Source organism: Drosophila miranda, chromosome 4 (assembly GCF_003369915.1).
Source record: "Drosophila miranda strain MSH22 chromosome 4, D.miranda_PacBio2.1, whole genome shotgun sequence".
Taxonomy (NCBI): domain Eukaryota; kingdom Metazoa; phylum Arthropoda; class Insecta; order Diptera; family Drosophilidae; genus Drosophila; species Drosophila miranda.
The window spans coordinates 24916278-24939618 of record NC_046677.1 but is presented as its reverse complement, the minus strand read 5'-3'; the positions used below and the strand labels follow the sequence as shown (position 1 = coordinate 24939618).

At 43.7% G+C, this 23341-nt stretch overlaps 2 protein-coding genes across 5 annotated transcripts; one reads left to right on the top strand and one right to left on the bottom strand.

The window, feature by feature from the left end:
• The first annotated feature begins 1706 nt into the window (after positions 1–1706).
• LOC108163839 (protein grindelwald) lies at positions 1707–3999 on the top strand. 2 transcript variants are annotated; one of them, XM_017299351.2, is made up of 3 exons: positions 1707–2523; positions 2958–3269; positions 3340–3999. In XM_017299351.2, the coding sequence occupies exons 1-3, from the start codon at positions 2286–2288 to the stop codon at positions 3516–3518; spliced, it is 729 nt and encodes a 242-aa protein (XP_017154840.1). In that variant the 5' UTR covers positions 1707–2285; the 3' UTR covers positions 3519–3999. The 2 variants fall into 2 exon arrangements, with proteins under 2 accessions (XP_017154840.1, XP_017154841.1); XM_017299352.2 differs by having other exon boundaries at positions 1708–2523; positions 2958–3263; positions 3340–3729.
• A 144-nt stretch (positions 4000–4143) lies between these two features.
• LOC108162979 (chondroitin sulfate proteoglycan 4) lies at positions 4144–22333 on the bottom strand. 3 transcript variants are annotated; one of them, XM_017297983.2, is made up of 12 exons: positions 22041–22333; positions 18314–19107; positions 12594–12790; positions 12298–12528; positions 12051–12232; positions 11403–11991; positions 10315–11343; positions 8196–9607; positions 7977–8130; positions 7258–7921; positions 6294–7197; positions 4499–6233 (listed from the first exon to the last, which is right to left on the bottom strand). In XM_017297983.2, the coding sequence occupies exons 2-12, from the start codon at positions 18414–18416 to the stop codon at positions 4499–4501; spliced, it is 7200 nt and encodes a 2399-aa protein (XP_017153472.1). In that variant the 5' UTR covers positions 18417–19107; positions 22041–22333. The 3 variants fall into 3 exon arrangements, with proteins under 3 accessions (XP_017153474.1, XP_017153472.1, XP_017153473.1); XM_017297984.2 differs by having other exon boundaries at positions 22083–22333; XM_017297985.2 differs by lacking the exon at positions 22041–22333 and having other exon boundaries at positions 4144–6233; positions 18314–18416.
• Positions 22334–23341: the final 1008 nt, after the last annotated feature.

Sequence of the window (23341 nt, the reverse complement as noted above, 5' to 3'; positions counted from 1 at the left end):
TCCCAAGGTAGTCCATGGTATATAGCCTTGTTAGGTTGGGCCAACTTGAGGTCTTATTTTGCGGAACATAATTAGGATTACTGCGGATGCTTTTGAGACTCTAAAAATTTAAAGTAAAGAAAAATATTTTTTCAATAATGGAGAATATATTGGCTCTTACGTTTCTCGTTTCCTCACATACCCTGTTGCTGAGCGTACCTTATTTGGATATGCCATGAATACTTCTCTCTGGAACTGCAACTGGAATTGAGATACAAATTGTATACAAAGGCGGAATGCAATGGAAATGAGCATAAATGGACATTGAGAGAGAGGGAGATGGAGAGACGAATTGCGACAGACGGATAGAGAGAGATAACGAACAACAATAAAAGAGAGAGAGAGTGAACCAAAGAGAGCATTCGACTGGAAGTAAAACAGTGCTGCCAATCATTTCAAAGCCGTTTGATATTCGAAAGATTTCAATTGAAATAAATATATTACATTTTGTTTCTTATGTTTTACAAGCTGTTTTTAATTTTTCAATATGTTCCGTTTATTTTTCCCCCTGTTTCTTTACTTTTTAAACATTTATTCAACTATTTTCATGGAAAACAGTGTGTCGACTTTAGTCGAGACAACACCCTTTAGCATAGCTCCAAACCATATATTATTCTGACTCCCTCTCAAAACAGGTTTTTAAACAAATTTTATTTTTTGAAAGAGTCAACAATCATTTTGCTCGTTGGAATTTCTATACACTGAGATAAATTACTAAATATTTATTCTTTATTTAAATTGGCAACGTTAACGTGGGAATTAACGTTTTGGTACAATTATGGTCTGCATGGGCTGGGTATTAAAATATAACTATTAATAAAATATTTCCTTATATAACTTTTAATCTTCATTGAAAATCTATAGATCAATAGACAATTTTAACCATTTACTTTTTTCAGTGTGGTTCTTGTCTCAATGTTGTTGCAATTGTTACTGTCTGACATCAAGTGTTTATATTTATAATTCATATTTACACGACTTTTCAACAGCCTGACTTGTACGTGTTTGATGTCCCATTGTGAAGTCTCCAAAAAGGTATACAGTAATTTTTTGTGCTTTATGCATCTAATTTTTTCATGATTCTATGGGCTGGCATTAGGTAATTTGATCAATTTTCATAAATAAAAGATGTTGACAGCCGTCTGCCTTTCTGATGAGCTGAAAGGTAAATAAACAACTATGGATGGCATGGGCATGGATACAGGCTCTACAGAAGTAGATTTCAGTCTTTACTTACTCCCCGAACCCGACACAAACGCTCACTCCACTCCTCCAATTTCTCGCTGGTCTTAACCCTTAATAATGGAAATCTTTAGAGATTAAAACAGGAGCCGGGTTCAAAGTATGCGGCCTGACTCCAAAGCCAATCTATAGATTTTTTGAGTCAAAACAGAAATCAAATACACAGATACACCCTCATACTCGTGCATGCTCAACAGCCCATGGGCCATATCTGTTACCTGCTACAGACTCTGAGCGAAACGCAGATACTAGATACTTTGCCATCCACAACACAACTGCAAAGGCAAATGGCATGACGTGCATACACACACACAGATACGATCGAAGTGAGAAAAAGGTAAACAAGAGTCAATTCAATGCGTACTCCATGCATTTGTATGGGTAGCAGGTCTGAGTATCGGTGTATCTTGGTAACACTCGGACGAACGATCGGCATTTGCGGCCAGTAACGAGTTGAGTGTGGCTCAAACGAGTCGAAAAACGGATGATAAAAAAATCGTTTTAGTGGTGAAAGAATTCGTGTTTTTCATAGCTAATTATTATAGAAAGTATCACAATTTACGAAATCAATAAAGAGTGCAATTATAGAAAGTGTGAAAATGTGAAAATGTGTCTAAACTGGAGGAAAAGTTGATGGAAAATCGACTGAAAGTTGGCCAAGATAAACTCAAACTCGTTTGCACACACGCATACACACAGATACGGAACTACGCACACCAGTGCACCCACAACAGAATCTGGAGTCTGAAGCCCAATAACAATTAAAATAAAAGAAGTTAAGTCAGTCGGCGTCAGCGTCGGGGTCTCCGCGTTGTTGGCTTATGAATCATACTTCGAGAAAATAACTTCCAGAAGAGAGCCTCCCTCCTCCCCTGGCACTTATGTAAACTGCACTTCACTTCACGTCCGAACAAGCGAACAACAGTAGCGGAAATAAAACAAATATTTGTGCAAAACATCACCCACTCAGCTAATCAATCAATCAGTCAATCCAAGCGTTGCACATGTCTGGCAAGGAAATGCGTCCATTGTCGCTCTCGATAGGCGCCTCATTGCTGCCCAGCTTCTCCCTTGTGACGGCTTCGCAGGATGGCATCCTGCACAAGGATTGCCATGGCAAGATCTGCAATCCCGTGGAGGAATATTGCTCCGTCTTCAGCGAGGCCTGCGACTCCTGTGCCACCATTTGTGATACCAAGTCCCACAACTATCAGGCGGACACATGCGCAAAGGAGTGTTCAGGCAAGTGTAACGTAACCGAAAGATTGCCTCAGTGGCATGTGGTTGGGGATGGGGCAATCCGTTAGCCATAAAGTTAGGATAGTACTTTAGTCAATATCTAACTGCAGTTTGGGTTTTTCCAGTTGGGAAACTTAAGGTTCAATTGACTGTAATTAATGTGCTTTTGTTCAAGTGATTAGATCATCGCTGATGAGTTTCTTAAGCAAATCTTTGGGGTATTTTTAGATGGCAGTTTGTACTGTGGGATAGAGCTACATTTCAACAGGTTATTGTATGATTTACAGTGTACTGATTTTGGCTAAAAAGTACCCAAGACTGCAAGCAATCATTTTGAAGATAACCAATCTACTATGAGTTGTCTATATTTACCTCATTTTCTGATTCACCCAGAAATCTGATATCATAATCTAACATTTCCTCTTTCGCGCCCACAGCTTACAACAGATACGAACCTCTTAAGGCGGAAATCCACAGTATACAGAGCACCCAGCAACTGATTCTCCTCCTTCTGACCATACTCCTTATACTGATAGCCATACGTTATGCGTACAAAGGAGTACGCTGGCTGCTGCGCAAGAGATGCGTCCAGCAGATGCTGCAGCGCTATCAGTCCAAGGCCTATCCGCATCCGGGGACGGCTAATGGCAAGGATCTCAATGCCACGACTATACAGAATCTTAGTGCCATTCGTCACGGCAGCGACATTGAGCGGGCGCCTTCACAGATCTACAGTGTGGCTGGTAAGTGTAAGGATCGGATCTACCTGACATTCCGAGAAGAGCGAAACGCATCTCATTGACTATTTGTGATTTACAGGCGCTGCCGAGGGTTCGGTGCTGACACTGACGACGCCAGTGAGCACACGCTATCCGGCCGAAAACAGCACCACTCCGACTACGGTGGTGACTGAAATTGGCTATGGGTATGATAATCAGGCCATGGTTGTGACGCCGGTTTCCGAGAAGCCCTCAGCTGCCACAACGGCTGCTTTCTAGACCCGCTAGACCCCCTCTGCAGCAGCTACATTACTTTGTACTTATGACAAGCGAAAGCGAAATGTGCATCACATTGAAACTAGTGATATTTTGTAGATTATTAAGCAAAAAGTCTTCGAATGATATTGAAAATACAGAAAAACAATAATTTGTTATAGTTTTAACCTAACTTATACGGTTTAAATACAGATGTACTTAAATATTTAAAAAATGTCTGATTTTTGAAGTAAAATTTAAATTTCGCGCCAACTACTGGAAGTCGATAGTGAAAAATGTTAAGAGTTGTCGCTCGGAACTTGCTTGTGAACTACTATCGGAATCGGAACACCGCTGGTTCAGGTGTCGCTTTTGGTAATTGCATAGCAATGTAGTTTATGTGTAGCAACTGTGTCGTTAGCGGGTAGTTAACATGTAAAAACATTAATTTATAAACCTGATTTCATAAACAATACAATCAAGCTGACTACTAAAAGTTAACCAATCTAGTAGAAAATAGATTCATTAATCAAATAAAATTATGTGAGCATAGCTGGGTGTTCGTTCTAGCTAGTAATATTCGACGGAATATCAAAATATAGCAATATGAACGACTATCCTCTTCGTTTGTTTTGTTTGCTGAAAGATGTGATAAAAACAAGTGCATTTTGGCTTAAAAGTATTGTCATTTATTGAAATAAGTATTGGCAAACACAATGCTAAGGCTAATGTAAGTTGGCAAAAGTGTCTTAAAACTAATTTGAGTATAACTCTCGCGTAATCTGCTCTAAACTTAATTTCGACATAAAAATATGTATAATCCGTATATGACACTCCAGATATGTGCGTAAGTATATAATGTATATTGTATCAAATGCTTTACCTATCCTTAACAAGTCTGTCCGTATCCTAGAGTTGTGCGAATCTCAAAAATCAGCCTTAAACTTAAGCCTAATTACTGGTACAATATATAAATATCCTTAGGACTAATCGTATCTGATCGCTTAAACCCAATACTGATTGCGTCGCAGCAAGGGATTCGTTGGCGGGGCCGAGGGCGGGGAGCTGACGGACCCTGAAATGCTCTGCGGCACGGAGGCATAGCCCGCAAAATCGTTGGCCATGTCGCAGGAGGAGCTCCAGGCGTCGTGATCCAAGTGATAGGGATTGTAGCGCTGCGGCAGCATCATCTGCTGCGGATCGCACTGATCATCGGTCTCATCCTCGTCCGGATCGTAGTCGGGAAACTCGTGCTTGTACGACTCCACTGGTATGATCTTGCAATGCGGGATATTGCTGAAGCCAGGCAGCGGCGTGGAGTTCCCTGTGGCTGGCACGGAATCCGCCTCGGAGCTGGCATAGTGATGGCTGCTGTGGTGGTGATGGTGCTGCAGATGATGATGCTGTGGACTCACGGAGGTCAGGTCCGGTGGACAGGGCAGGGCAGGCGGTTGATCCTTCGATATGTCTGCCTTGTGTTTGCGCAGTTTTCGAACCTTATAGATCAGCACGACAAAAACGAGACAGAAGAAGAGGATGAGGACGGCACAGGCCACGGCCAGGTAGTTAATGGATATCTCTGTGCTTCCCAGATGCACGGTCTCCGTTTCCTGCACGGGACTGCGGTACTCAATCGAAACAGTGGCCTGTGCGGGCTGCACTGTCTTGATGAGCAGCTGGTAGTCGAAGCTGTCGCTGTCGGCCTCTGTGGCGTCTACAGATTCGTTGGGCACAAAGTAGACCACGCCACTGCGGAGGTCCTTGTACGAGAAGATGTTCCTCGAGCGCTCGTTCTGGCCGTCGTTTGTGAGACCTGTGCTGCGCATAATCTTCCGTATCTGCCCTGTGGCTGGCATTCGAGTAATCACAAACTTCGGATTGAACTTGTTCAGCTTCAGGGAAAGTGGATTGTCATTGTCCAGGGAGGTGCAGAGCTTGACCTTCCCTCCTCCAGCGGCACTCGAACTGGACTCTGCCTCCTTCATGGCTATGTTGTTGATCTGAATGACGGGCTCCACGGCCATCACCACGTCCACCTGTGCCACATAGTTGGTCCCGGGGACATAGGCGCTCACCTGGAACGTGTCGTTGGATCGATTGAGATCCGTTTGCATGTAACTGATCTGCAGCGTCTCCAGCTGCTGCTGGGTGAACCTCAGCGTGGGCTGGTGCTTGAACACAATGATGCCGTAGAGCGGGGAATTGGTGATGTTGTACGACAATCGTTCCACCTGCACATTCGTGTGCAGGCCAATGTGCTGCAGCTTCATTGGGGCACTCGTAGCGCCCTGTTGCACACTCACTGGCAGCTGAATGGGCGCTGCCAGCAGGCTGATGGGCGCTATCTTGATGGTGAATATCTCATAGGCCGCATTCGACTGGCCATCGGAGACAGTGAAGCAGAAGGTGGTGGACTGCGGCATGCCGAAGTGCACATACACTATCCGATCGTTGTTAATGTCCGCCTGGGTGAACTGATTCGAGAAGGCCAGCAAATCCTCTGCCTGGCCATCGTTTGTGATCTTCTTGAGCACCCCCAGTGTGGGGCCACTCATCACATCGTAGATGATCTCCTCGGGCGGAGTGTCCGCATCTTCAGTGAGCAAATCATTTCGTGTTATCGTTCGATTTTCACCCTCCACCACCACCATTTGCGGTAGGTGGGTGATCAGATGGAAGGGTTGGTCGTTGATGGGATTAATGGAAACAGGGATCGTCAGATTGCAGAGGAATATATTGCTAAGGAAGGAGAAACATATCGTATTACTAAATGTGTTTGTTTAATATCATTTAACTCACCCTTGAGTCAGATAAACAGACATGAGAATAGTATCCTCCAGCGTGTCCGAATGATCGTGAATGTAGTATACCTTTTTGGTAAAGAAATCACTGGGATGGTATCTCTGTATTGGCTTGAACTCATGGCCCAGTCCTATGCTGCCATGTGCGGGCTTCTGCACCGCTTCAATGAACAGCTCTGGATTATTAATGCCCGCGCGGGTCTTCAGATACTCGAGGATCTTTGAGAAGTCCAGCTTTATGGGCACCGAACCACCTTCATCTACTGTGATCTTTGAAACGGGAAGGAACCTCAAGAGACCACCAGATGACACTGATATTTCTATGTTGAATTTTTGATCCAACAGCCGATCGCTTCGCTCTGCCACCACATCGAAGTAGAACGAATCATTGATGCGGAACTCCATGATAACTGCCGTGTGCTCGTAGAAGATGTGTCCATTATCCACATCCGTTTGGGTGAATTCGGCGACTTCCTTGGTGAAACCATTGCCCACATACTCGTTCACGATGCGACCCAGACTCGGGGGCACTGTGATATTGTAGCGAATCTCCCGCTCCTCATCGGAGCACTTGAAATGCAAATGATCGCGCAGGATTTGCTTCTTTGTGAGTGGGAAAACATGCAAATTCTCATTGTGATCGGCCAGGATCTCGATGGGCTTAATCTCGATGTTAAGCATCTGCGCGGTGGTATTGAACAGGCCATCGGTTACGACAAACGAGAGCTCGTTCTTGCGGGAGTTTGAATCGTGCATAAAGTAGATTTTCTCCCCATTGATTTGGCCTTGGGTAAACTGTTCGATTTTTTGTTGGGGTGCAGACTTTTCCGCCAGATATCCGCCGTAGATGTGGTGCACGATGTAGGTGAGATTCTCTGGTGGAGTATCGTAATCCTGAGCCACTGACGAAAGGGAAAAAACCTCTTATTAAAGAACAGGGAGGTGTATAATACTTGACTTACATAGATCTGTATTCTTGATAACATAACGACCTCCATTCCACACTTGCAGACCCGTATTGGTGACCATCATGGGCTCCTCATCGTTCACGGGCACCACAGCAATTTCCAATTCGAACGGAACGCTCTCCTTGTTCCTTGCCATGGCCACCAGGGTGATGGTATCCGTGGAATTCTCGCTGCCGTTGTGGACATACTGGATGGAGCCCTGTTCGAGCTGTTTCTGGGTGAACCTCTTGACTTTTGAGTTCCCTGCGAGTATGTGTCCAGCAGATGGTGTTATGGTCACTATATACTCCAGTATCTTGCCCCGATAGTACTCCGAATAGGGTTGCACATCTGTGGGATTGAGCTGCACTGTCTTGCCCTCCACCACGGACACGATGTTCGAGTGCATGTAGAGCTTCTCTGGTATGATGACGATCTTCAGCATCAGCTGGTGGAGCCATGTAATGCCATTGGTGGCATCGAAGACAAAGTAATCCGTTGATTGATTGACACCCGCTTGAATGTAGAACATCTTTTCGGTGTTTACCGACGACTGATCGAACACTTTGCAGTTGTATTCATCGTCAAAGGACATGGACTGCATTTCGAGATAGCCATGCATGGGCGATGAGGTTACCAGGAAAGTAATATCGCCAGGGGATATATTCGGATGCACTACCTGCAGAATAGAGGAGGTATTTAGAATGAGTTTAAGTAAAAGTCAGTAAACCCACCTCTAGGACATCTCTGGATATAAGCACACTGGTGGACTCTTCCACATACAGCGTATGATTCTGTTTGACCTGCAGAGGCTCCCAATAGGCAGAGGGATATATCCTGAAAACGACCTCACCTTCAGCTGTAATGTTTTTAATGTGGACTCGATATCTATTTTGGGTTAAAAGAAACCTTGATGTATTCCGAAAATTGGAGGTTCTTTCCTTAATTCTCACCTAACTTTATCCATCGATGCAATTTCTGTATTCCAATAGACCAATCTCTCCCGTTCAATATCCAAATGAGTGAAGTTACTCAAGGAAGTATAATTTGTGGCCTTGTAGATCATAGTACCATTCTGTTCCCCATCTGCGCCACTTTGTTGCCTGCCCAGATACATGAGTATCCCATAAGAAGGAGGCTTGATCACTTCGTAGTAGATTTCATCCAGTTTCATATCCAAATTGGTTTCCAGCACGAAATCGGGGTTTTTGAGCACCACAAACTTTCCCTCTTGGGCTATGGAGGCGTTTGTGGGCAGCATTGAGACAAATGGATCCGAGGCGAGGATCTCTAGCAGACCATTAACCTCATGCTGTCGGTCGGTGACTATAAATGACGCTGTGCCCGCGTCGGGTCCCGTGTGCTGGAACATAATCCTGCGATTCGCTATATCATCCTGACTGAAACTGTCGATATACTGTCCGGACTTGTAGAAGGCACCGTTTGTGCTCGAGACATGGATGTAGTGGATGTCCGTGTGGTTGGTGTTCACATCAGCATCCAGGTACTGAAGCACTGTGGGATTGAGGGTGCGAATGCCATTCCTTACCACATGAAATACCCGCTCCACTGCCGTGCGATACGGCTCGTTGTCGTTGACCAGCTTGATGCGCACTTCCATGCTGGACACAAACTGAAGATCCGTTTCATCGCCCGAGAGGATGAGCAACTCAAAGGAGTCCTTCGTAGACTCTGTATCATCGTGACAGTAGTAGATATCATTCCGAAAGAGCTGCTCGAGGGTAAACATATCTACGGGGGTGGTTAAACCCGTCTGTTCGTCGTATTTGCATATGACACCATGCTCTGGACTCGCGGAGACCTGGAACTGCAGACTCTCGTAGATGTTGAAGCGGATGCCAAAGTGATTCTTGGTGATCAGTGCCCGTTCTCCCTCCTGCACTTGCAGCACTTCGCGGGCCTGATAGGCGAGCTTGCTGATTAACTCTTCGGGGGGTCTGTAGGCAATCTCCAGTGTTCCTTCCACATCATCGCACTCCGCCACGGAGACCACAAACTCCAGACGATCGCTGAAGCTGGAGTAGCTCGTGTGATGGGTCCTATACCGTATGCGTCGTTTGTCAATGTCCTGTTGGGTAAACGAATCCATTTGCTTCGCCGCCTTGCGCGATCCCTCCACAAAGATCCCCCCATAACGGGTCGGCTGGACAATCTTGTAGATCACGCTGCGCGGGAAGCTCCCAATGGGTGTGGTACCATAGGACAGCATCTCGTTGGTCAGCAGAACGTCCCGCGTCCCATTGATGGCAATCAAAGATGGACTGCTGCTGGTTATGCGAAGGCGCGTGAATGTGATGCGGAAGTCGAACGTTTGCGTGGTCACAAAGCCAAACGAGGCAATAAACTGTTGTAGAAAGTGAAATCAATGCAAATTTATTGTCTACACTGAGCAACAGGAATGGGGCTTAGCAGAGAGCTTAAATGATTGGAAGTTTTGGTATAGTTTAAGCTAGTTTTGGAATTGGGGGGAGGACGATCAGTTGATGAAAAGCAAATTTAGATAAGATAAAGGATGAAATGAAATATGATTATTAATGAAAAGTCCTAGATAAAGGCAATGTGTTCCTATGATAAGAAGCTAGAATGGTCAATAAGAATTTCCCTTATAAATACGAGTCTAGAATATATAGAAGCTCAGAACAGAGTATGTCATTGGTGGGCAGGCTTTTGGAATTTGTTCAAGAACAACAAAAAACAGCCCTTATTAGTGAAACTCGAGGTGAGCATTAATTTCGCCTTGTCGGGCACACGACATGTATGATCTTTTTGGTTTCTCGGGACCGTGCCTCGATATCTCACCGCTGGCTGTCGTCGGCTGTCGCAGAATATATCTTGTATCAAATCTGTTGCGTCATGAACGCAACATGTAATTTGTTTATGCATTCGAAATTTGAAAGGATTCTATTAAATTTGGTATACTCCAAGTTGAGAGGTTTTATAAAGTAAGGTAGGGTCTTTCCCACTCCAAAACCTTTGTAAACTAGTGTTGGCGTTTTGCCCATTTATGGTATTGATTTGGTTTTTCTATTACGATACAGTACGAGTACACACCTTAAATTCGTCTTGCCAAGGGAAATCGCTGTTGTGGAGATAGCGTATGTGGCCGAGCAGCAGCTGGCTATCGCTGAACCAGTCCACGTTCACCCAGGAGCCATCAATCTGTCGCAGCCGCTGCAGCACTCCATGCTGCGGTGCCTTGACCACATCGTAGCGTATGTCTATGTGCTCGTCCACGGCATTGGTGCCAATCGAGAGATTCGCGGGCGTCAAGAGCAGCCAGCTCTTGTGTATCATGATCAGGCCCGTGTTGTTGACCAGCCGCAGCTCCAGAGGATGCACTGAAACGGGCAGATAGACGGTATCGCTCGTTTCGATGCCATCGGAGACATGCAGCTGCAGCTGATAGCTGAAGGACTCCGCTGTGGTGGAGTTGTACTGATACGAAACCTTGCCCTCATTCACATCAGCCTGGGAAAAGGTCGACGTGGCGACGCCTCCGACCATGAAGCAGCCAAAGGTCTCTTGGGGATTCGCGGAGGGAAGAATGGTGTAGATCAGAGTGTGCGGCTCGCTATCGGGATCATCGATGTTGAACAAGTCCACATCCAGCACCCGTTCGATGCCCTCGATCACCCTGAGGATTTTGTGCAAGTGGAGCCTCAGCTGCGGCGGATCGTTCACTGGCGTGATATTCGCATGGAGCAGGAACCGGTGCTTGCCGAGTATGTTCTCGGGTATCTTGTGGATGTCGCCATAGATCTGCATATCCAGGGTGGCATGGTCGTTGAAGTTCTCCATGCCGTTGTGGACATACTTGACCTTATCAGTGGCCAGATCCACCAGATTGAAAGTGCGGCAGACCACAAAGTTGGATTTCTCCGCAGAATACTGCAGCAGTTGTCCGTACTTGGGCTGCTGCACCACATTAAAGATGATGGACTGCTCATTGAGGCTGGGATACCGCCGCAGATCGAGTATGATGTCTATGAAATGGTGTGACAAGAAGGCAGTGCCACCTTCCAGGAGTTGCATGGGTGAGACGTACAGGAGTTCCAGTTCCGGACTGGTTTCAGTGAAGATCTGTAAGAGAAGAGGTCAGATATACCCAAAAAGAAATACCTATAAAGGGGGGGACCTACCTTAAAGGGCCCCTGGAAATCCGCCTTGATGCAGTAGGACTGATCGCAGTAGCATATAAACTCATCCACACCATGCTGACTGCAAATACCACTCTTCAGGCAGGGATTGTACTCCAGACAGGGATACTTCCACAGGCAGTTGAGGGCCAGGTTCCGCGAGATGCTCATTTCGCCGAAGCCCAAAGGCAGATCATTTACCATTAGATCGCGCATGCAACCCTTGAAGCTGATCTCATTGATGCGCAGTCCCTTGCCGATCAGACGGCGGCGCATCTCCTCCTGCACGCCGCCAAAGAACACGCTCTTCTCCAGATTAATGCTCGCTTTGGTCTCATTAGCGTGTGCCCCGCGATAGCCGCTGGTGGCATCGTCCAGATGCAGCTCTGCCATGGCTCCATTATAGCGGAGGAGCACACGATGCCATTTGCCGTCAGATATGGACTCATTTGTCATGAACTGCACAAGACTGCCAGCCTTGTTGAAGGTCACTTTCAGGCGATGATCCTCGATCTCGATGAGTATGAAATCAAAGCCGCCATTGAAGTAGATGATCCCAGCACTGGCCATCGTGCGGAATTGCAAAGAGAGGCTGTAAATAAACGGAAGATTAGCTTTAATCTGGAATGGGAATGCCCCTCCAGAACTTACGTTTCTCCTGTGGCATGGGATTCTTTAAGCATCAGCGCGTATGAATCATTCTTTAGAAAACTAATGCTATCTTTAATGCCCCCATCGAATTCTGTGCTACAGGTCCAGGATACACCCGTGCTGGTGGTGTGACCCGTCCGATCCTTGGCCCGCTTGATGATGTTGATATTGTTATAAAAGACCTACAGAAAAAGGAATATGTTCAATAAAGAGAAACTATATGCCTAGAGGCTTGTTTGTCACTCACATCCGATATGCAGCCACGAAAACCAATCACATCATTCAAAAACTCGGCCGTAAAGTCCCCCACGCCACCCAGAAAGGTGCCAAAATGTATGTTCAGCGCCAACATTTCCCCAGGAAGCTGTTTTCGCATTATGTAGCCATCCACCTGTAGGGTGATGTTGTTCTCAAAACGCTGCACAGCCACATCGTGCCACTCCAGGTCGTTTAGCTTTTGTTTCTTGGGGGAACGCAACTGCGAACGGAATAACGCTTAGAGGTGGAGATGGAGGTATAACAGAATGCATCTGAGTGTCTTACCTGGACCACATCCCGTTCGATTTTATAGCTGAAAGTTATGAGACCGCTCTCGAGGCGCAGCAGGCAGTAATCGGTTCGTCCGGCGGCGAGGAACAGGAAGGCGTTCTCCTGTTTGGTGCGAAACTTGACGCGTATGTTTGTTGACATTTTGGCCTCCTGCAGCGGCATGGAGACATAGCCATCTCCATACAGAGAGACTACAGACGTGTGGATGTGGGTGTAGCACAGAAAATAGAGAAATTGTTAGAGATACAGATACAGCTGTTGAGATACACTATCCACAAATGGGAGCAATTGGCAATCTGCTGAAATCCGTATACAAATTTGCCCAGAGAACCAGACCTCTAGCCAGCTGTCAGTCTGTCAATCAAACGTCTGTCGAGGCTACCCCAGTCAGTCATTCATTCAGTCATCCATCTATCTATCTGGCTATCTATTGAGATCCATCTTGTATCGTTTGCATCTTGATTTTGCTTAATTACTTGCGCGCCTGCCTAGCTGTTGGCCCCAATCGAACGTGCTTTTTTCTTGAGAAAAAGAGTATGACAAAATCGAACGAGATCTGAATAATTTCCCCATTTGCTGTTGTTCTGGAGCCCACCTCGTAAAAATTGCATGATTAATGCTTCTCGAAATTCCGCTTGTACGCTTGTGCAATAAATTATTTTCGAAAGACATTTGTCAAAACATGAAACTGAATTTTTGGTTGAGATATTTTAAAAATTTCCTCACTCAAAACAATTCACATCCAAAAGGGAAGACATTTGTCGTGTTATATTTGTTTATGGGTTTTCCCTAATGCATGGACGGACGGACATCCATACGAGTATGTTTATGTATGTATTGACCTAACCCACATAGAAAATGTAGGGGAACAGTTGCATACGAATGGCAGACAAACAGCAGAGGGCCAGATAAAACGCCAATTAGCAGCAATCAGGCGTCAAAGAGGAAAACCTACAGCAAAAACACTTTCCCATCTGAGAGGAGACCAATGCATTTTGACCTACATTAGGAGAACGGCTGCTGTTTCTTCTGTTTTTTTTTTTGTTTTCTCTGTTTCTGCTACTTTTGATGATGCTGCCTCATGCGATGCGCGTGCCTCAAACCAAAACAAAGCCGCACAAAAGACGCGGAGGCGTTATCGTTGACTAAACATCGTTAGCCAGCAAAATGGGGAATAACCGACTGAAGGGTAGGCTAAGGGCCTTTGTTGCAGACATAAATGCATGACATAGTGAAATGATTGTCATAAAAGTGCTTGATGGATACATCTTATGGATCGTTGAAAATTTGGTTAATGGAATATTGGCATATTTATTCCCACATGTGTTTCCTGCCTAGCTATAGAGATTTCTATCTCTACTTACGAACAGAAATTCTAGAGCTCTGTCAAAATATTTTAAGCAACACAAATATGTTTGCACTTAGACCTTCCTCTTAGCCCATTAATCATACCTATGACTGGTATGTATTTCATGTTCATATTCTACGTACCTATAGCTAATGGATATAGAACAAATCTTGGCTAGAGAAAGTGATATTTTCTTTCATTACTGAATAGATATTTTAGAGCTCAAATATCTACAAACAAGCTACCCGTGTGGGAGATTTGTATTCTTATGACACCTTTAATTGTAATACTCATGATATTACTACAGTACGCTACTATTGTTGCTCAAAAAAATTCTCCTTTAAATTCCAGACTTTTTTCTGCTTTTGTGTGAGTGCATGGGCATCAAAAGTGCCTTTCAGGAAGTTGGTTGGACGCTGAACAATAAATGCAATTTGCAACAACAAAATGTGGTGCAGTCGGAGGGAGTCCACACGTCAGGCGTCATTCCGAATGTCGGCCAGCAACAAATGAGACATCATCGGGCAGCATTGCCCAAAAATGGGGAAAAACATCAGAGGCGGGCGCGCGTTGCACGTTGCACATTGCAAGAATTATGGCAACAGATGCTTTGGCCATGCCACCCACTCCCCACCAGCATCAGCAGCACCAGCACTGCCCCACACAACTCCCATTCCCCATTTCCCCATTCAAATGCTAAATTTATGTTCATTTTTGATGCCACTCGAAGCAAATGAAAGAGAGAGAGAGAGAGAGCTGGGAGTCCACAGAGGGAGAGGTATGTTGTAGGTAGCCAGCGAATATTTATGTTATGGCCGATGTTTATTTTATTTGAGTTATATGTCGCCCGTTGTCCCCATACGAACGCTTTATAGTTATTCGCTTTTGTGTATATTTTATGGCTTTTTTCTCTACGAGTGTACGAGTGTATTTGCCTCTCGTTTTGGTCTTTTAATTAATGCTCCTTTGGTGGGCCGCAGTCGCGATGAAGTTTCTGGTTGCGGGCCATTCATTAAAAATTTATCTGACATTGGCAATTTATAAATTTCTGCTGTTGTTGTGTTGTATGCTGTATGGTGTATGGTCTTCGTTTTTCATTTCATTTCACTAATAATGTCAAAGTTTATTAGTGGCGCATGTGATTTGTGGGCTTATTACGTGCTCTCGTGTGGATTTTTGTTGCAAGTTGCAGTTTCGTATATTTATGGAGTCCGAGAGGCTCTGTTTATTGACATTAATGGGCAAATTGACGATGGCGATGGCTCCCGCCAAATGAATGGTTTCTACTTTATAGGCTAAGTGATTTTCCTGGCAATCGGGGTGGCCAGAGACACTAGACTCTTTACTTAGCAATAGATTGAATTTTAAAAGAAAGTTTTATGTGCCTTTTAACAAAAGAAGCTTTCTTCTTTAATCATTGATAATTTCACCTTTTCTGTTTTAGTATTTTACCATAAAATGGTGATGCTTTCGTCGAAATTGCGTACAGATGACACACATAATTGATACATAATTTTGTACAGTACTTTTCGAACAATATTTATGTATTTTCTTTAAAATCATGCGGCATTCCGTAGAGTAAACTAGAGTATTTCTATAGAATTTGCCCCTGAATATTGTTCCATGACCCTTCATTATTTTGTTGTTTAATTTCCCATTGAAAGCTGTGATTTATTCTGGAGAGATATTCATTCTATATGTTCTACTATTCCTCAAGAATAACATAACTACAAGAGCTCTAACTTAAGCTGAAAGAAAATATAGCCTTTTGCACCACACAGATTTCTGCACACTTCCTGCCCATTTCACATATGTAGATTTCTATCTATTTCTGAGAAAGAAGTAATCCCCTAGGATTCCTCCCTCGATTCCTTCTCTGATCATAATCATTGTACTACTCATCAGGCTGGTAGTTTCCTCAACCATTCTACGCATTCTATAGCCCCATTGGGCGGCTTAAGAGATCAATCTAAATCAAATAAAAACCGCATTGAAGAAAGCCATTTGCCTGGGCATTTCCTTGGGCATTTCCCTCGGTTTTATGGCCGCCTTTCCATGGGAGAACATGTGTCGCTATCGCTAATGTCTTCTCTTTCGCCCTAATTAGACTCCGGGGCCGCATTAAATTCAATTATATGTGGAGGCCAGCTTCAGAGGCTTACCCTTTCGCCGACCAACCATCGACAATTGAGGATCGACAAGTCATAAAGACAAATTTTCTCATGACTCAGGCAGAAGCAAGGGGAAAGGGAGGGTGGATCAACGTCGTCGCCAAAATAAATTGTCTCATTTTATATGCAATATAAAATATATATATATTTTCGATACCCTTTGAAGAAGGGGATGTCGACTTTGAAGCAGAGAAAGAAGTATCTGCAGGGCTATAGAGTGTGAGTAGATATAACATATCTTCATTGCAACTACTTTCCTTGGACCTCTTACAAAATGCTCTTTTAAAAGCCTCTCTGAAAGCCTCTTTTACCGCCTAAATCGTATACCTAGATGACTACCATAAGAACCATGTATCTGCAAGAGTATCTATAGCCTCGATCTGTCTAAAGCCTAGTAGTTCCCTCTTGTTGCAGTTAGCATTGAGAATCAAGCATGTGTTGATATGTATATTGCAAATGCAAATGAATAATCAAAAGAGGAGACACACACAGCACAGCATATGGCGCGCACCAGATACAGATACACATATACACACTCACACCGATGGAGATATAGATACGTTTGTATCTGCAAAAGTATACATTGAATTTGGCACATCTCTTTTTGGGTTTTGCGCGTGTAAATGATTTACATTTATCGTACAAATAAAATAAAATATATATACTAAAAATCAAATGAAGCATACAAAAAAATAACAAAATAAAACAATCTTCGCGCCTCTTCTGGATGATTCATGTTTTGGCTTCTTTAGCCGCCCCCTTCCACTGCCAAGTGACGTCACATGCCAACTAAAAATATCATTAAAAATACATTTGCGCCAAGACCAAAATATATATACAATACACTCCTCTCCTCTAGATATAGGAAAATTAAGAGCATGCTTGGAATAGCATTTGCGCGGCGGGTTGTATGCCGCCTCAGACCACGCCGCAGTCGGAGATATACATATATATGTATGTATAGTCGGCGTAGAGTCCCCGACAGCCAAATACTTCAGCAAACGACAAAGGCAACCAACTCGAAGGCAAAGACGACAACAACAGCAACGAGAAGAGAAGAGAAAAGTGCGCCCCAAGTCAAATGTCAAGCGTGAAAAATGCGTTAAGTGCACTGCTGCAGCGCATTGTAGTTAAGTAGTGGGATTTTATGGGCCGGCCATGGGGTTACCATGGAGCATTGCGAATGCAAAACTATATCCACAGACAGCCACGGGAAGAAACAACCGAATGCAGCGACCAGTTGGTCAAAGTTGTAGCAGAAATTGATTGAAATATTGTATATAGGCGGGGATTTACGGTGGAATATAAATAAAGGTCAAACTCTGGGGTTTTAGGGAAAGTTTGAAAACAGTTACTGTTCAACGGGCTGCCTTTAAGGGAAATAGTTTTCCCGAATCCCAAGAAGTATACTTTTAAAAAGGTTCTAAATATGTTCTTAGGGTGGGTATTTATTGGGAACTTAATTGCTGTTAAATTTCTAATTTCAACAATTTGAGAGGGTTTAAGTTTCAGTGTTATCTGAACTTTCCTTAGCTTCCAATAGAAATTATTCAATTAAAGTTCATCTATAAAAGGAGATTACAGACATTAAAAGAGAGCTCTATTATCAATAAATGTAAGCCCTTTACTGTCTGCCTGCACGCACACAACCAAGAAACTGCATTGCATTAGTATAAGTAAGCTTTCAAAAGCACCCTTCGAAACCGCACTTCTGAAAGCTTTTGAATAATCCATGAGATCTGTCTATGTGAAAGTTCTACAAACCCAATTTTTACCGACGATTTTATTCGATCGCATCCACAGTGACTGGCTGGCTGTTCGGCACACGCGGATAACACCAAAATGTATGTGGCATTGCACCATTTGCAACTCTTTATTTTGACTTTTATTTATGTGTGTTTCGATGGCAGCCAAAGTAAATGCAATCTGCTTCTGCTTCTACTTCGGCTTCTGCTTCTGCTTTTGGTCCCCTTATTTTTTGCGGCCAATTCGTGGCTGGCCATATTTGTAATGAGCATAAATCGTGCGTTGATCATTTGCCATGATAAATCTCATGTTTATGCGGGGTATTAAATTCTGTAGCGCGTATCTTTTTAGCTACCTGACTGTCGTAACATTTAATTAACTGTACGTTCTGTTCGGTTCTGTTCGGTTCGGTTCTGGATCCCCAGTCCCATAACTACGGAGAGACTCACCTTTCATGGCAGCGACAGTTTGGCAGCCGCCATGGAGCAATTGCACCACCGCCAGCAGCAGCAGCAGCGGCAGCGGCAGTCCTAATCCGCAGAGGCGCGACATTCCGTTGCAGCTGCTTTGAAGTTGCAAGAAGATACAGGAGACTCTGTCAGAGGGGGGTACCAGAAGGGGGCCTCCTCCTCTTTCTATGACCCGGAACCCCAAGTGCCACGAAGAAGAGTTTCGTTCAGTTTTCCTTCGGCTTCAGCTTCAGCTTCTTCTCGTTTCGTTTTGTATTTCGTTTTTGTTTTTCGTCTTTAATAATTTTGCGTGTTAATTGATTTTTCATGGGGCCACGCATCCGTCGTCGGTCTGCAATAGTCTGGGGCCTCATAAAAATAGCATCATCGGAGGTGGAGGCTGAGGAGGCATCGACTCTTACTGCGACACAGCATCACGTCCTGGGCCTATGGCTACATAGACAGATGCTGCATGTCATTTCGTTGACAGAACTCATGCGTTTTCCTTCCAAGGGGGCCACAGAGAGGGGTATGGGGCAGGGAAGAACCGACAACCGGCAACCGGCAACCGGCAGAAGTTCCTCCAACGGAACACTGACTGACAGACAGCCTTTGAAGCGGCTGTGCTGCTCTTAATTTCCTATCCGTGTACTCGTATAATGTGTTTGATTCCAACTTTCGCTTGATTACGTTTCAATTTCGTTCACGTTTTATCATAAACACATTCGCCCGATGCCGGCGACGACTGATGGGTTTAGCGTTTTCTCTTTCTATGTCTCTGCTATTGCACTTCACTGTAATTGAAAATGGATCTATCAGAATTTTCAGACACACAAACACCTCTTTTCATTTTGCATTTAACCATAATTTATAGAGATTTTTATGACACACTTGATGAACATTTAAATGGTCCGTTGGGAGAGACTTTTTAAAGACTTTGAATGTCTAGATTGAGTGCTTTTTGGTTGGGGTTTTTAGTGCTTGTTTGTTTTATTATATTCATCAAATTTTGATTAGGTTTTGAATTTTTATTTTGTATTTTTTTCATTTGCAGATATGTTTTTTTGAGGAAGTTTTCTTTAATGTATTCCTTTCACTTTTATTTGCCATTTTGGCACCCACACTTTCCCTAGTTTTCTTTTTGTTTATTCTGCTTTTGTTTTTATTCAGTTTTTATGTCTGTTTTCGTTCAATTTTATACACATCGTCCTCCATCTCTCTAGTCATTGGTTTGCTATTTTAATTGCCAAACATCTTAACCAAAAACAAATCTCCGAATAATTCCCGGCAAAGATTCAAGTGCTCAAAACCTCTACAACATTTGAGGGCTATATATACCTATCCATATACATACATATACGTATATATCATTGATTAGCGTATCTAGATACTTTATGGACACTTAATTGAGTTGCTGCCCCAGCGATGTGCCGCCACTTCAGCTGAAAATTGCTGTACAGTGTCCGCATTGGAGTTGAGTACAATTTATTGTATTTTGTATTTTTTTTTTTGGGATACCAAGCGAAGAGGGACGCCCCATAAAAAGCCGCCTTAAGTGGCCTGCCCGGGCCAGGGCTTATGAGAGATTTCTGTCTGTCTTGCAGCCAAAGTGGAATTTCTAGTTCAAGATTTTGCAACTGCAGTCAAAGTTCATGTTCATGCTCATGTGGAATGGGAATGGGAATAGATCGAGGAACGAGGGGTACTCCCAAAATAGGGCGAAACACTTTCAAGTGTAGAATGCAAATCCAGAGAGACAGACTCGCGCCCTGTCCCCTGGGAGAAATCCACGGAAAATATCCCTAGGGAAAGGAGACTTCGTGCGACGACGAAACGTCAACAACTGTGACTGGAAAATGAATTATTTACGCTGGGGATATCTAAAAATACTCGCAGACTCGATCTTTCCGACTGGGTGCTCTGTGCTGTGTGTCTCCCCGTTGCACATTATGTTTATGCATTTATTTTCGAGGGGAAAATGCAGCATCCACCAAGAGGCAGGCAGGTTCGACATCATGAGGTCAATTGCAGAGCCTCCAGGCGGCAGCAGCCTCCTCCTCCTCCACCTCTTCCTCTGGTGGTGTCTTGTTGGCTCCGCTAATTTTGCTTGTTAATTTTTACTGATGCACCGCCCAGGTTCTTGTCATCTCGAATATTTTTATAGCCCGTCGCGGCAGTCAAAATACAATTTGAAACAGCCAGAAACAGACAACGAAACCGAAAACGAAACCGAAAAGAATATATAGTCACCGACCGACTATTTGGTGACAATCGGCGGGGCGCCTTTTTATGACAGACGCGTGTTCCCTTCGCAGCCCAGCATTTACATAAAAATTAATAAATGTATCTACCAGATACAGCTGGCTGCCGCTAAATGCACTTTGGGAAAGTTCTATCTTTCCCCCCTATCCCCCCGCACAGAAACTACTTTTTATATTTCTTTCTTTATGGTAATTAAAAAATTTGGTGGCTTGAAACAAAAGGCCAACAAAAAACCGCTACCTCCAACCCCATGGCCGATAAAAGTTTTGGAAATTGATTTGATAAGCCATGAAAATGCTGTTTTCATAGGGAAAATTGGTAGTGTAGGGTAGGCGTTGCAGCCCACGCCGATTTGAACGCTTTCCTAACTCGATTTTTAGACGGAGTCGGAGTCCACGGCCGTCTCGGTTGCAGTCGATGATTTAGTCACACTTCTTTTTTTTGGTTTTTTATTTTGGTGGGGGGTCTTTGATTTATGATTGGAATCTGGCATCGGCTCTTGATGAATGGAGTTGTACTCTGGTGCGATTTCTACACCATATGTCGACGGGAAATATGATTTTGATTGGTAGAGATCTTGGTGCAGTTGGTAGTGGTTTTGGTGGGGGGTTTCTACAGAGATTTGACTTTAATTGTTCCCCAAAAAGCACTTTAGTTATTTTATGTTTTTTTTATAGAACCACATTGTCATTTATTTATTTTTGATTAATATTTCTACCCCAAGATCTGGTAATATCGCAGTTTGTTTTACAGGATTAACTTTCACGGGGATTTTATTAATCACTTATTGCACGAATAGTAGATCGGTTTTTAAAATTTATATTTCTTTTGTTTTTTTTTTGCTTTAAGTCCCTTTAAATAATCATTAATTAATCATAATTTTTGCATTATTTATGCCATTAATTTTCCCTCGCTCATTCATTATTTTCTTCTGTTTTTGCACGAATTTCAGTCTGCACTTTCTTTCTCCAACATTTATTTACAATTCTCATTATTGTATTCATTCATTTCCTCGAGAGGCTGCCAACATCTTTTCAGCAACGTATTTTTCGCACTTGGTCGGTATTCCTTTAATTTCCGATATTTATTTTTAATTTCCTTTCGATTTTCTAGAACACTTTTCGTTCATGAAGTTTCGTTTATCTGGGATTCGCTTTTGGTTTTGGATCTTAGAAAGCATTTGTCCATATTCACGGTCAATTTGCAGAGAGCTCTTCTGCTGTATCTGTATCTTTCGATACGCTCATATTTTCCATTCCCCAATAAGATACCGAAAACAAAGAACGGCACAACAAACGCGTCCATTCAGAATGAGTTTTTAGCCGGAATTCTTGACGGGCGGAACGACAAAAAGTGCCGACAGAACCGTAAGGCACCGAAAGATGGAAACGGAAAAACAAAAACTTAAAAATAAATTAAATTTTCTTCTTTTCTTATATTTTTAATGTGCCGCTTTTCCACTTACATTCTCATGGAAAGACACACAGACACTTGAAGGAATACACACACTGAGAAGAGAGGAAAACTCTGATGGGGCGGCCAGAGTTTTCCGCGACGATTGCCTCCACCCGCAACACTAAAATGAAAATCGAACGATAGGCCGAACGCGAGGCAAGCAGCGACCAGACACGACAACGTTTTCTCACAGACTGAACCGCGACCGAACTCGAAAAATGAAATGAAAATTCCGCACGCAGTGCTCTGCCGAGACCGAGAGGCCCAATGAGACAGCGACGGACCTCATGGCTGCCTTGCCACCGATGGTTGCTTCCCGATGCCGATTCCGAAGCCCATGCCACCGCCATTCCACGGCGCACCCGCGAGTGACTTTTGTGCGACGCGGACCGCTCGGCGCTCAGTAAATGCGCGAATGAGGGGCCGCCAATCTTTGTATCTAGATATCAGTGATGAGCAGATATCCGAAGGGATGCCAAAGGGATATGGAAAGATATATAATTGCTGGTACGAGAGGAAGATCTCTATGAGGTCCTTAGTGTCCTTAGTATACGAAGGGATGCAAGAGGACACTAATTGACTTAATTAATAATAATCTTATGATTCAATTATACATATATTCAAATATCAGAATAGGATTGATAGATGTTAGATTGTCAGTCTTTGGCAATGGGTTCCAATGATCTCTGTGAGTCTAAGAGATTTCTAAGAATTGTTTCTAATGATCTCTAAGAATTGTATGATTCGTAGTATTCCCGAAAAATACTACACCTATGGTACTCAATGCTTTTTATTCATTTACTATAAAGCTGCACTGAAAATTTCGGGCATCATTAAATCGGAAAACTTGTGATCCACTGAATTGTGATCCTTTGAATTAAAATTCTTTTGAGATTCGACTAATGATTCGTAAATTGGCCCACATCAGAGATCAGAGTACTCCTCTGAGGTATATTGTTGATAGTGAGGATCTTTCTAGATATATTTCTTCACAAGTGAATCCCTACTCCTCCTACATATCTTAAGAGCATCACTGATTTGTATACCCTAGAATTCTCTCTATTTCTGCTGCCATTCTCCCCCCTTTTTCCGGCTAATCCCCATATTCTCTGCTCATCTCTGAGCAACGCTGATGACACTGTGCTCTGGCTCTTGCTCCTCCGCTGTGTGGCCCCATCGAATGGGTGCTGCTCTCTGTCCCATCCTCCACCTAAGGGGGCCTCTGGCTGGCGGCGAGCACGCGAAAGTACGAAAGTACGCCGCGATTGAGCAATTGCGAGCGCCAAGAGGCTGAGGACTTGAAATTTTTCA